The following is a 15,251-nucleotide window of genomic DNA, read 5'->3' as shown; positions in this document are numbered from 1 at the left end:
GCCTGCATCATGAACATCTGTACGTCCTGCTTTAAAGTTCCTGCACTATTGTCGCACTTTGCTGTCACTCATTGAAGTTTCACCGTACCGTCATTAAAGTTAAAACTCATTGAAGTTTCACCGAAGTTTCACCGTCATTACTTATTCGTCGATGAATTTCAGCTGCATTACACCCCTCAGCCTGAAGCAATCGAATTACCGCACGCACTTCACACTTGGCGGGAGATGCTATTATTGTAGACATGTTTACGTGCTAGCTGCGTGTTCAGAACTAAACGAAATGACGCGGCGTGATTGAAGGCCATACTAGAGATGCTGCACAACACATATGCGCAAAGGTTCATCCGATTTTTGCACGGGGTTTTTTTATTCGCGATCGATTGGACCTTGAAAAAAAATAACCCTCGTATTATATTTAGTAATTTATATTAATATTTATTTCGTTTGTCTGTAATATTTTATGACATGTGTGTTAAAATACATGTTTCACTTCTCCTTATTATGTTGTAAAAGTAAACAATATTTAATCTGTATAGTTCTTACTCATTGTAAAATAAATGAATTTGTCTATATTTAGCTGCCATTGTTAACAGCTGATATTTTATATTTATAATGTAACAGTATAACTATTTCTGTACTATTCAGTCTAAATTCAATGTTCATAGAATCAACATGTACACTTTCATTAAGTTATGTATTCAATAAGAATGTAATAAAACTCATAGAACATTATGGATTACATATACATCATCATCATTTGTCATGGATTAGGCTCATTGGCCTGTCCCGGCATTCATCGCTTTCTTGGGCATCCTATATCTCTTCTTCCCCTCGGTTTGTATCTCTATACTTGAGAAGGAAGTGTACAAAGCGGTATACGCATCAAATGGTCACGCCACCATTTACGATATTCCTTTAATTTACCCAATAGTGGCATCACACTTAGCTGTCTTCTTATCTCCTCATTCCTTATTCGGTCTACTCGAGTACATCCTTTTACCGCTCTCAAAAACCTCGTCTCAGCAGCCTGAATACGTGACTCATCCCAACTCCGCAAAACCCACACTTTACTACCATAAATAAGAATAGGCACGGCCACTGTATTGTAGAATCTTAACTGAGCCTCCTGTCTGGCCTGTTTATTTAATGTCCTGCGTACTAAACCACAGACTCCCCCAAATCGGCTCAGCTTCTTATCGACATCTGTATTTCTGTCGTTTGATAAATCACAACCAAGATAATTAAAAACTTGTACTTGTTCCAAGATCTGCCGTTCCAAGATTATTTTCGAGCTTACTGGACCTTTGAAAGTCATAATCTTTGATTTCGCAGGCGATATTTTCGCCCAATTGCTTACTTGTTTGATTTAGGATATAAATTGCAAGTTATTACTTATCCTCACTATCAAAAATAATAAAGGTGTCATTTGCATACAACAAAGAGTTTAAGTAAGTACAATCACAAAACCTAATTTCCTGAGTCAACCTGATGTTTCCAAGTCTTTAAGCTTTTATCCAAATAAATACTAAAAAGTGTCGGAGACACTGGAAAACTTTGTCGCACTCCCTTACTGATCTTTAATTTTCCCGTTATTTTATTTCCATTGTAAGAAATCACTATGGTTGTGTCAGCAACGATAGTAATAACCATATTTATTCAACAACCACATTTATTCTAATAATAGCTGCTATAAGATGTCTTGGATATCCATATCTAAGCATTATATCCCATTCCAAGGGCCTCTGAATGTTATCAAAAGCTTTTTCCCAGTCTATAAAAACCATGTGAGTTTGGTAGTTACATTTTCGATGCTTTTCTATAATTTGGGATAAAAAAAAAACTGCTTCTATATACGACCAACCTCGGCAAAAACCCATTTGCTCTTCTCCAATCTAATAATCTGTTATTTCTAGCAAACGTTGATTCATAATTAAGTCATCATCAAATCAAGATTGATCCCTCCGTAATTTCCTGACTGTGATTTTAATTTTTTTCTTATAAGTAGATATTACTTTTGAAGAAGCCCAGGCCTGTGGTATTCGGTGTTTCTTCCAACACATGCTATACTGGTGTAATAACTTCAAATGAAAGAACAAGCCACCACATTTTATAATCTCAGCATTCACACTATCTAAACCTGTTGCTTTCTGATTTTTAGATTCTTAATGGCTTTTTGAAGCTCATCCATGATGATATCATCAACATGACAGTCTGAGCAGTCAACAAATTCAGAATTCAGAAACTTTGTCATAACTCAGACCCATATAATGCTTTATTCATTCCTCCTCTGACACACAAACTAGTCACACACGTTCTCTTTGTGTTTGTCCCATAACCTTAAAAATCTACAAGCTAACTACTGTCTGCATATAGATCATCCTCAACGTTAAGCAATTAATCTTTACTAAGAGCTTTGATGAGCCTGCCTACCGAGTTTAACATAATACCTTACTCTTTCATAGTCATTCCTATTCTGTTGCCTGGGATTAGTCAACCATTTAATACAAGCCTTTTGCTTCCTAGAAATAGCATCTCGAATTTCATCATTCCACACTTGTAATCTTTCTTTTTTTTCGTTGCTTATAACTTCCAAGAGCTTCATAGGTACCTTGTTTTAATGACTTCTCTATATTTTCCCACTCTCTATCTATATTTTCTTTGGTAGTAACAATTCTCAATATGAATGTTAATCTTTCTTGAAACAAACGTTCCACACCTCCATCACGCAATAAAGATACTTTGAAAGCTTCTTCGCTACTACTCTTTTTCTGTGTGGCAGAACCCGATGGATGATACAATCGAGCATACAAATCAATCTTCCTTAATACTAAAAAATGATCTGGATTCCCATCAAAACTTCGAAAAACCCTTAAATCACAAAATGTTTTCGCCAATTTCTGATTGGCAATGATATAATCTATGATTGATCTATTTACTGTAGCTGACCTCGTAAACTTATGGGTATCTCGCTTTGTGAAGAAGGAATTGATGACTTTCAGCTGGTTAAAAATAACAAAAAAACTCTTAGTTTGGTTCCATTCCAATTAACTGTAGTCTCTCCAAACACTCCAACACAGTCAAGTTTGGAGCAGTTACCAATTCTGCCATTCAAATCTTCCATTAGCAAAAGATCATCATTCACATTAATACCATCAATTACATCCTGCAACTGCACATAAAAATCATCCGTTTCTTCTTGTTTCCTATCTGTACTGTCTTCCGAAGCATAAACACCAAGAATCAAGATGTAACCTCTATCTACTTTTACTCTCATTGTGATCTTTACCAAATTTATAATCTTTACTTATTGAAGCTCAGTTCCTATCAACATATATGGCTACCCCCTTGCTAGCTTTCAGCTTTACTGCTGAACCCCACTATACAGCATAATGTAATTACCCAGATATTTAGTACCTGATAGCTTCTTTTTAGTCTCTGTAAATACCGCAATTTTTATCTTAGCATCACAAAAGAGCTTTGCTAATTCCATCTCTTTATAAGACAAACCTTTAAAATTCCAAGTTATCACCTTTATTGTGCCCATAATCCATTTAAACTTTTTTAATTTTGACTTTTCCGACTTATTTTGCCAATTATTCCGATGCTGATCCAAGGCTAATGGATACTTGCCAGTACAAGATTCCTCTAGCCGCATTAAAGGCGCTGCGTAGAGTAAGACGGGTGGTTGGGCTGCCAACTCTCTGCTTCCAGACTTGCAGGATTATCATTCAGGATTTATTCCCCTAGGCTCTTCCGCCCTCTCCACTGTTGGGAAAATCTTGCTCTTCCGCTGTAGAGGCCTTTGACCTGTTGCCGGTTCTGATCCACCCCGGGTATTTTTTCACCCGGTACCCACTATATCTGGTAAGCATTCCCCTACCCACCAGCTGGGGAGGCGCCCAATTGGAGACCGAAAATCTCCACACGGGTTATATATACATATAAATTGATAAATGTCTCAATTTATTATTATTTAAACCAACAAATGAATATTAAAATAATGGTTTGTTATTCAATGAACATTGTATATTCTTGCATTAAATTCTTATAATATTGAACACATATTGGATTTGACATATTTATAGCTTGATTAATGTTGTTAACTCTTTCACCTAATGATTTACGGAAATACCAGTTTCGTTACATTTTATTACCTAGCATTATGCTTATCTTATCATAATGGATTAGGTTGAAGAATTACTAAGAGCTCGATTTTGAAAGTTTAATCTAACATTCTCAAATAATAATTAAATATTAATCAATTTCTTTTTCTTATAGGAGTAGAGCGTAATTATTACTCGTTACAAATATTTTTTACGTAACAGTTACCTTTACGCAATATTTTACAGTGCGAAAGAAACAAATAATTTTTCCTTTTAAATAAAATTATAATATGAAATATTATTTTGATTTTACTCAATTTTGAAATTGTTGAAAAAATAAAATTAAAAAAAAAACAACTGAAAAACGTTATAAAACGTGAAATAATTAAATAACAGTATTTTTACCTGATAATCTTCTGTGACATTGTTTTTAAGACAATAAAATTTAAGATTTTGATTAACAGTCGTACGTGACTATGGTAACTAAAGTTTATCTTTGTAGTCTACTGGTCATACACTACGGTCAATCAAAGTCTTAAATTTAATTGTCTTAAAAACAATATCACAATGTCACAGAGGATTATAAGGTAAAAATATAGTTATTCAATTATTTCACTTTTTACGATCTTTTTGTCGTGGGTATTTAAATTTTTAATTTTATTTTTGATTTATTACTTTTTAAAAGTTAGTAGGCCTGTGCCCAACAGTGGGATGTTTATAGGCTGATGATGATGAAAGTTTAGTACATTTCACCAGGGCAAATAATTTAATAATACACACAATAATGTAGATTTGCTGGAGTTAGAAAGAGTTAGAAACATTCAAAAGCCGTTTAGAAGAAATATATCTAGTGAAGCGCACTCTGGCGGCTTATAACCGTAAAACTAATCTAAGAAACTGCTATGAAGTGATACCTATGTAATGCAAAAAACCGGTGCATCAAACTAGGTCCAACAGTTTTTTAGGAAAATTATAACAGACATACACACACACACACACACACACACACACACACACACACACACACACAAAACCTCTTACCCCAAACGCATATACCGTTTCCGTTCCGTCGCGTCGTGGGTAAATAGGATATTTCTCGTAAAAATTTTACTTTAAAATTTTTAATAACTTTTGAATGAGCTCTTCAAATTTAATAAGATTTTGTTCATTCGATAGATCAGAAAATTTCCTGTTAGAATCGATGAATTTCAATTTCTTTTGATAGTTATAGCTCTTCGGGAAAAATAGTTTGATCTGTTACTTTCATTTTCCGTAAAAAATAAGCTTCAGTACTACAATTTACAGTAAGCTTAACGTTCCAAAAAATATTTAAACTGTCATATCTCAGTCAATTGTAAAAATGTTAAAGTCGAGAGAGAATGAAAATTATAAAGTATTGAAGCACTACTACTGTTAGTGGATACATTTCTTTATGCTAGGTTTTGTTAAAAAATTATTTGAAAAAAATTAACTTGTAAATGTAACTTTTTGAAAGGGTTGAAAAGAGGATAGTATTTCAAAGGACCATCCCTAGTGGCCAAAATTGATCACTACGGTCAATTTTTATCGTAGTGGTCTATTTTCGCGCTTTAACAACTGTTTTGTAGGGATTTAGAAGAAAAGATACAAATAATTTTTTGAAGAAAAAGATATTTGAAAAGAAAAAGGTTATTTAGGATATATATATATTTTTTTTGTTGAGTTATTCACGAAAAGCCCATTTTTTAACCCTTAATAAAAAAAACACCTCTTATCATATTAAGGACTCTTCAGTTTTTTTTTAAATTGTATGCCAAAAGAAATATATTTCCTAAATTTCATTCATCTTTTCTATAATTAGTTCCCTGTTAAAAGTCTATTTTTACTGTAATAAAGAGTGTTTCCAACAAAGTGTCATCTGCCTTCATCTATCTGAGGAAACTTATAATATTAAATATTAAGATAAATTAACTTTCAATATAGCAAGTTCCAGATCTGAGAGAAGGAGACTTTTGAGGTAAAGGAACCAAATAGATACTACCACCATCCAGAATGTTCGTGTAAAGTACATAGCTTGGTATGAGGTACTTGCCTAATTGAAAGTATTTTGATTCATTTCAAAACATTTATCGATCAGATTTGTTTTAAAAACTATCAGAAAGACAGTTTGGGACATTATCAAAAACGTATTAGTTTTACTTTGAATATTTCTAACAAACTCCATCCATTGATATCATAACTTATCCATATATCATAACATTATTATATCATAACATATCCATATATCATAACTTTTATTTAAAAAAGAATTGACTCGTAAATTGGCTTTTAGTTGTAGTAGTAATAATAATAATTAATTTTTTATTCGTGAGGAATATAACTATACGAAGAAATTCTAATTCTTATTATTTTCATATAATTAATTATTAGTACAATTATACTACAACTTTATCCCCCTGTTTGCTACGCTTACCAATCTCCAAGATTTTGGTAATTTACACATTTTCATTTATGAATTCAATTCTTTTGCAGTTTTCTTTTTTCATTAATACTTCTTTATATTTATTTTTATAATAATTATTATTTTCTTTTTCTCTTTTGTAAAAGAGATATATTACAAATTTTCCATCTCATCTTTCATTCTTTTTTTAAGAGACGCTTTCATATATCTTTTCCAACCTATCCTTCATTTTTATTTAGAGGCTCTCTTTATCCAGATTGTCTTTTGCTCTTTTGTTTTACACGAAGCGTTTTTATACAAATTTGTTACTTGATCATTTGCTTTCTTTTTTAGCACGATTGTTAAAAAAAGACTTAGACGTCATGCCTTTTATTCTCTTCAATAAACAGCCTTCTTCTAGATTTTCAGGTCATATTTAATTTTTCTTTTCTTATCTTTCACCTTAAACTTTCTTTGTTGCCTTAAACGTTATGACTCGGTAAGATTTTTCACTGTTTGATGGTTATAAATTTTGGTATTTTCTTTTTAGTTCCTTGTACGAAGTAAAAGAAATATTATGATCGCGAAAAATTTCGGTTTTCACATTTCAACGGAAATATCCATTTTCACCATCCCTGAATCCATTTTGACTAGTTTTGGCGTGACGTCTGTACATACGTACGTATCTCGCCTAACTCAAAAACGATTAGCCGTAGGATATTTAAATTTTAGATTTAGGACTGTTGTAACATCTAGTTATGCACCTCCCCTTTTGATTACAATCGACTGGACCAAAAGTGTCCAAAAAAGCCCAAATGCAAAACATTTGGATTTTAGACTTTTTCTTAACTGCAGTATTAAGTCCTCACTGAAAACTTTTCAACGATATATCATAAGTAGTATTTATTTTCATTGGTTCCAGAGTTATAGCCAAATAAAATTTTAATTAATGAAATATTCTGATCTTATAAGAAGGCATATCGGTTCGAATCAAACTTCATCTCCTTTTTTTTAGTTTAAATACATTGATTTATTAATAATTATTAACCTCTGATTGTAAAAACGTTTTACGATAAATAATAATTCAATAATAACAATAAAAAAAAAAATATGAAAAAATATTAGAAGTTATTAATGAAATAACATTTTATGTACTTTTCATTTTAAGAAAATATGTATATGTAATTTAGTCGGCATACAAGGAAGTCATGTGGTGTCCACATCAGATTTTTTATGTGGTCAAAATAAAGAGGGTTTCGAATACAGCGATGGAAATAATTTTAATACATATTTACAGAGTAAATTTTATTTTTATTTATTTTCACCGGTGCAGCGTATTTATTAATTCCAAACGGTGCAGCATTTTATTCTTTTTAATTTCTCTCTATTCTGGGCTATTCACCTTTCCAATTCCTCTCTTTCATGTTCTCTGCAACCTTATCTTTCTTTTTTACCTTGGTTCTTTCTCAGACATTCACTCTCACTCTCTCGCACTCTCTCTCTCTCCCCCTGTTTTATCCTCAGCGCATCCAACTTCCCGATTAACAATAATAATAATAGTAAAATTTATTTCCAATTTTGCAAATTCTTATAACATTTCCTTAGATCGTATTAGATAAACAAAAGCAATAAAATAAACAATGATATTTATGAAAATATTAATATATTAATTTTAAACCAGTTATCAACGAAAAGTTTAATAAGACTTTCCCGAACGAACATTCTTCTTCTTATTATTATTATTATTAATAGCTATACCTGAACAGGTATTCTTGTAAAATCAAGCATTAGGTGTACGAGGAGGAAGGACCTCGAGGCGTTTCCTGAAGCTGTATGGGTTGAACTAATTCGACCAGGCATGAAGAATTTGTTGGTTTGTGTTATGTATGTTGCTCCGTTTTTAGCTTCAATTCTCCTCGAACAATATTTTGATTTTCTGTATAGGCACGTAGATATTTTAAGTTTTGATATTTGTATTGTAGGCGATTTTAATGTATCTGGAGTGTGCTGGTCTACTAGAAGTCTTCCTGCAAATATTGGGTTTTATGCTAAATGTAAAGCACGATCGGTTTTTGATTTTGTTGACATGATGAACTTGGACGTTTTTACACACGAATCAACGGATCCTTCCTTCTGTAATAATGGTTTGGATTTAATTTTGACTAACTGCAGGATTTTCACTAGAGCTGCTGAGGCTCTTGTTTGCCCTGATAAGTTCCATCCTCCGTTTGAAATTGGGTTCCTTGAAGTCGCAACCGTTGATGTGGCGGAAACGGGCCTGGTTTTTCGCTATGATCGTGGTGACTATCGTGCGTTGTATGACGATGTGAGGTTTGCTGATTGGTGTAATGTTCTCTTGGCCGTCGATTTGGAGGAATCGGTTCTGGGTTTACAGAAAATAATTACTGCGGCGATTGATAAACATCTTCCTGCATTTCGTCCTAAGTCAACCAAATTTCCACCTTGGTTCAATAGGAACATTGTTAATCTTCTTAAGAGGAAGAGGGCTGCTCATCGCAGGTTTAAATCTTCTGGTCTGTCAGATGATTATTTCTTATTTTCTCGGCTGCGTAGAGATGTTAAGTATGCAATAGCGGATGCCAGAGTGGTTTGGGCTCGGAAGTGTGAATCTGACCTTTGTTCTAATCCGAGGAATTTTTGGAAATTTATTTCTCGACAGAAGTCTAACTATGTAAGGACTCCAGCCCCTATTGTCGATGGGCGGAATATTTCTGATCCTTGGTTGAGTTGTCAGTATTTTGGTGAATATTTTCAATCAGTATACCAGGACTTTCCTACGCAGACTACGTCTGGTGGCGCCTGTATCAACAACCATCTGTTTCTTGACATTCCGATGGTTTCATCTTCTGACGTATCCAGTGCTATAAGCATTCTTAACGCTAGATCGGCGGTTGGCTTAGATCGGATTCCTGCGTTTGTTATCAAAGGTTTGAATGAGATTGTTTCTCCTATCCTGGCTTCCCTGTTTAATTGGAGCTTGTCGTCTTATTCTTTTCCGTCCCTATGGAAACGCGCAGTTGTTACTCCTATACCTAAGCCTGGTGTCCCTTCCCTGGATAATTTCAGGCCTATTTCTATCATCGGTACTTTTTCCAAAGTCTTCGAGAGGATTCTATTTAGACATGTTTATGACCATGTTCTCCCGATGTTGTCGTCATTTCAGCATGGATTTATTAAAGGTCGTTCACCAGCTTCTAATTTGGCCGCCTTTTTGCAGGATTCAGTTAATGCAGTTGAGCATAGGGGTCAAGTAGATGTGATATATTTTGATTTTACCAAAGCTTTTGACAAGATACCCCATCATTTGTTGTTAACAAAGACCAAGGGCTTCGGCTTCAGCGATCGTTTTAATGATTGGCTGTCCTCTTATCTTCGTGACAGGCGTTTTTCGGTTCGTTTTGGTGGACAGATGTCTGAGGGATCCTTCTTGGCTAAGTCTGGAGTGCCGCAAGGCTCTGTTTTGGGTCCCCTTCTTTTTATTATTTTTATAAATGATATCGGGGATCTTTTGACGTGCAATTTTCAGATGTTTGCGGATGACGTCAAAATATATTGTCCGATCAGAAATAGTATGGATCACCTGTTGCTACAATTGAATATTAACAAAGTTGTTTAGTGGGCTGACCGCAATTGTATGCCCTTGAATTTTCGGAAGACCAGACATTTGACTTTGTCTCGTAAGACGTCGAGCTCTGTTTTCAGCTATAGGATTGGTACGCACGCTATTGTCGCTGAGACATTGGTTGAGGACCTCGGGATTTTATTTGACACGAAGTTGTATTTTCACGAATATGTTGCTCGGATTGTCAGTAAAGCACGCCGGGACCTTGGTCTTGTCCTTTGGATTTGTGGACGGTTTAGCAATATTTCCACTTGTAACCTGCTGTACAAATCTTTGGTGAGGAGTCGCTTGGAGTACTCGACCGTGGTGTGGAATAGTACACGACTTTTTGCCTCTGATCTGGTTGAGGGTGTTCAGAATAGGTTCTTGAACTGGATGCGTTTTAAGTTTGGAGACTGTTTTGTTGGTGCTAGTAGAGAGGATATGTTGAGGCAATTAGGCCTTTTCAGGTTATCTGATAGAAGAACGTACTTTGACTTGGTTTTCTTTTATAAAGCTCTGCACAACAGACTTCCGACGCCTTATCATGTTGTCTTGCGGAACCAGGCCAGGTCAGTGAGGTCTTTTAGGCAATTTGTGACGCCGGTTGGTTCCACCGTGTCTCCGATTGAGCGGTGTACCAGTGTTGCAGTGGACTTCCAGGATAAGCTAAGCTTTTGGGAAGATGAGGCAACCTTCATTAAAAATTTGAGAGGGTTACGTGGCGATGGATCATTGTCCTTGGTGTGATGCTCACTTTCATGATTTTAAAATTTTTGTTGTTTTTTTAAGGATTATTGCTTATAACTTGTTTTATTTGGAAAGTATTAGTAATGTTGTCTTTTTGTTTTTGTATGCTTTCATCTATGTGTTTTTATTATCACTCCGTAGCTACCGTTTTTAAAGTTCTAATTATTTTTTGTATTTGACTGTATAATTGTTATTATTATTATTATTATTATTATTGTGTTTTGAATATTGTATTTTTAATTTATATGTGGGTTGTTGACTTGTGGCTGTTCTTTTGTGACTTTATGTGATATTGTGCGGCATACAAAGGTTTTGTAACTGTTCTGTTGCACAAACAAAGCAAATAAAATAAAAATAAATAAAAAATTATTATTATTGTCTTAAATATTAATTCATTTCTAATAAAATTATTATTTTTAACTTCTACTTACGTAGATTTTCTTTAATTAAAACTAACAGTGATATTCTTGTATTTATAATATGCCATACCTCTTTACATCGCACGCATAAAACTATTTAATTCTAATTTATCCGCTAAAATCCAAAAACAATTTAATATGAAAATAATTAGAACAAATGTATCTATTTGTAAATAAAACTTAAAAATTTATTATAATAATGGATAAAATTAATTAGTAAATTACGTTCTTGATTTTACTCATATCGACAGCCACCTTAAATAATTCGATTTATCCATTTCAAATACAAAAAATAATAAAAGTAATATTAATTACAATTTCAATAATGCAATAAACTAATATTAAAACTATTCTATCTACAATGTCAGACTTCTTTCGTGTACATACTAAGAAAAACCCAATATTCTTTACAATGATTTTTAACAGTTTTTAAAATTGATTACAAAAGTCGCTAGAATAAAAAAACTTTGTCAATAGATAACTATAATTCATTCATTTATATAAGAACTAATCCGTTCACTACCGCATATGATTAATTTGAATTTAAAATTTATATAATCCTCTAATATTCAAAATTTGTAATATTTAATATTTTTTTAAACGTCGCAGGAATGAAAATTTTGGTTAATTTTGCAAATAATTAAACAAGCTTTTCATACTATCTTTCAAGAATTTTTAAATAAATAAAATATATATAAATATTTACACCCGTTTTATTAGTTTGTATGAATAGGAATTTATAGATATTGATAGAATGATAGATTTTATGTGAATAACTAATACATTCATATCTTACTACTAAGTCACAGGATTTAAAAGTTATTTCAAACTGTGTTAATAATTAAATATTTCAGTCCCTGATAAAGAGCTCGTATGATTATTGTGCGCCAGTTGATTTGTGTGTTGTAATTACACTTTACGTGTAAGTGTAATTACAACACACAATCATTCCTCTACAATGTATTGAAAGCCTATTTGTTCGTTCAGTGATTAAATTTCATTTATTATTAGATTAGTTTCACTTCACCTACATTCAAACTAATTAATATAAGGCTTATAGGTTGATCTGAATTTAAATAATTTTTATATATCATGTTATTCAGTAGCATAGGAAATCTACTTAGTTCATTCAAATTTTATTTTAAATCTATCGTTTAAAAAATTTTTCTGGAATAAAACTTCTTAAATTTTATTAAGTCGTTATTTTTAATATATTTGTAACGAAATATACGTGTATTGCCAACTGGTTTAAATCAAAATACATTTTGAATGATTTCCCACCTGATCAAAAGCCGCCCGAAGCATTTCTTGGTAAATAAACCTTTTTCGGTCCTAAAAGAATGAAGAAATTCACAAACATCAAAGAGTAAATTATGCTTTTATAGACCGACTGGATTATTTAAGAGAAAGTTGCACACAGAAGACCATTTACATGTTTAGAGAATTATTGCTTCATTTCCAGTAGTACAGAAAGTTTCTAACGTATACTTTGGTTTGAATGAAATTCATAATTTTAATCCTTATGGATTAAAACTTTGTGAGGTTCAATGTAATTTTAAATTTGTTAATAATTAGTTACATTTTAACTATTTCCAATCAATAATGTGTATAAAAAGAATAATTATGGATTTGAATAAAAATTACACCGACTGGATTCTTATCAACTAAGTCATATAGTAATAATAAAACCGTTTACATTGCCTGTGGTTAGACATAAGAACGAGTTTTTTTTTAATCTCGTTTAATAATTAGATAAATTTTAATAATTTCTAACCAAATGAATGTTTACATAATTCATCGATTTTAAAAATATAGATAAATTGGATTGTATATGCATCGAAAACACACTGTAAACGATCTTGGTTAAATTAAAAGTTCATTTTGTTCACAAATACTGATTTAATGAGAAATAAGCTATATAAATTTTGTAAAATAACACGGGTAAACAAAACTTTTATCACAGAGGGATTGAAAATATTTTCTCTATATATTCTTTTCATTGACTTAGAAAACGTTAACAGTATTTTTCCATCACCGTTCAAGTTATGCTTTATCAGAAATTGTACGTTAAAAGTAATTTTACAAAGAAATATAAAGCTGCTTTCAGTTTTAAAAACTCATTGTTTATTATTTTGGAAAAAGCTTTTAAAACCCGAAGTTGCACAAAAAAAAAATAAAATAAATTGAAACTTTGTTAGGAGATGCAATGTAAAAATAATGTCAAATTTTGCTGTTTTAAAGCCTGAGTCATGACTTTTTGAAGCAAGCACAATAATGATGACGTAAGATTTTATCTAAATTTGATCCTTTGTGTTCAACTTTTGAATCAAATTTATTTATTCAAAAAGACTTCGATGATCTTGTACAAGGTTTGAAATTTTATAAAAGGCAAGCGAACCTTTAAGATCTAAACTAAAAGCTTGAAACTTTCTCTACCACGAAACAAAAGTATATGTTTTAAGAAATAGACATAACCCCTTTAAATATTTCTTTCCTGTTTAAGATAGAAGTTTTTTTGCAGTGAAGCCTATTCTGTCATGAAATTACTTAGCAATAATCTTAGTCACGTAATCATAATTGCATTTTTAAAATTATCCACTGATAATTTTATTGAATAATATATTTATGACTTATTTTAGGCAATAAAAATAAGTACGAGACGATTGATTGCACTTCATTGATATCTAAATTGTCTGTCATAATTTAATACAATAAAAAGGCCCTTGTGAAGTTCTGCGCAACATTACGTTATTTTATTTTCTTTCCTTTTAAAAAATATCAACTCATTCTAACATAAAATTTTGCAAAGAAAAAACCCTTTAATCTATAAAACATAGTTACACGATAAAAAGTCAGTACAATAAAACAAAGCAAGTTTTATCTACTCACTCATCATTATGACTCACTGCATAAGCACGTATGAAAATACACCACTACACAGTCAATGTAACCTCAGTTTTTTTTTACCTTAAATTTAGCGTAACTCAAGAACGACTCAACCATTCATCAAATTTTCACATGTACGACTTCAAATACACTACTACAGCACATCTAAATTTATATGCAATTGATTTAATAGTTTTGGAGATTTTCGAGCCTCAAATTTTTATACAAAGGAAGTGTAAGTTATTTTTCAGCCATCCGGTATATAAGGAAACCCAATTTTAAGTAAATGGTATTATCGTACTTCTGATTCCTCAAAATATAAAGAAAATTCATTTTCACCTCCCCACTTACACCATGCAACCGAAAGTAATACCATACTTTTCTTCGAAAAGTCTGCAAAACGAAATTGTTTTGTAATAACGAAGAAAGAAAATTCCTCTATCTAATATTTAATGTATGAAATATAATTTTACGTAACACCTTATCTTGATAATAGGGGGTCTAATCCTTTATGCTCATTTAAAGAAAAAATAAAACGCACTAAAAATAAATATGTATTCTTTAAAATTTAAGTATAAAAGGAATAATATAATCCTATAGTTTAAATTACTTACAGATTGGATTGGAGAAGTTCTCATGGAGTGTAACTGCTTAATTTCGTTGTATTGTGGCTGGAGCTGGACCATATTCCTTCATGATGGTTGGGTTTCCTGAATAAAGGATTTGTGAAAATTTACAAATAAAACTACCGTATATGAAATTTTTAAAAACTGCCCTGTTTAAATGAGAAACGGGAGAAATAAAATGACTAAACTTCTAGAAAAATTCCCAGTTTTTGATTACGTAATTTGTTGACGGTGAGCAGCGAATAAAAACAATAGCAAAGTATATCAAATTTAATTTTTATTGGCGATTCGGATAGCCATAGGTTGTTAATGTCTGTAGTGTTGACCTAAAAATCGATATGAAAGAATTGATTTGAAAAAATGCATTTTTATTCAATCAAAACATCTTTCTTTTTAAATATTATAACATTTTTAGAAGTGTTAAAA

General features: G+C 31.9%; 1 protein-coding gene across 1 annotated transcript; it reads right to left on the bottom strand.

Moving 5' to 3' along the window:
- Nucleotides 1-844: 844 nt before the first annotated feature.
- On the bottom strand, nucleotides 845-1,315 carry LOC142320395 (uncharacterized). Its single transcript, XM_075358097.1, has one exon. It carries the CDS (start codon nucleotides 1,313-1,315, stop codon nucleotides 845-847), a length of 471 nt encoding a protein of 156 aa, XP_075214212.1.
- Between the last annotated feature and the right edge of the window lie 13,936 nt (nucleotides 1,316-15,251).

The sequence above is a fragment of the Lycorma delicatula genome, chromosome 2, assembly GCF_047948215.1.
Source record: "Lycorma delicatula isolate Av1 chromosome 2, ASM4794821v1, whole genome shotgun sequence".
Classification (NCBI taxonomy): Eukaryota; Metazoa; Arthropoda; class Insecta; order Hemiptera; family Fulgoridae; genus Lycorma; species Lycorma delicatula.
Note: the sequence above shows the minus strand (reverse complement) of the source record. Positions and strands in the feature narration are given on the sequence as shown.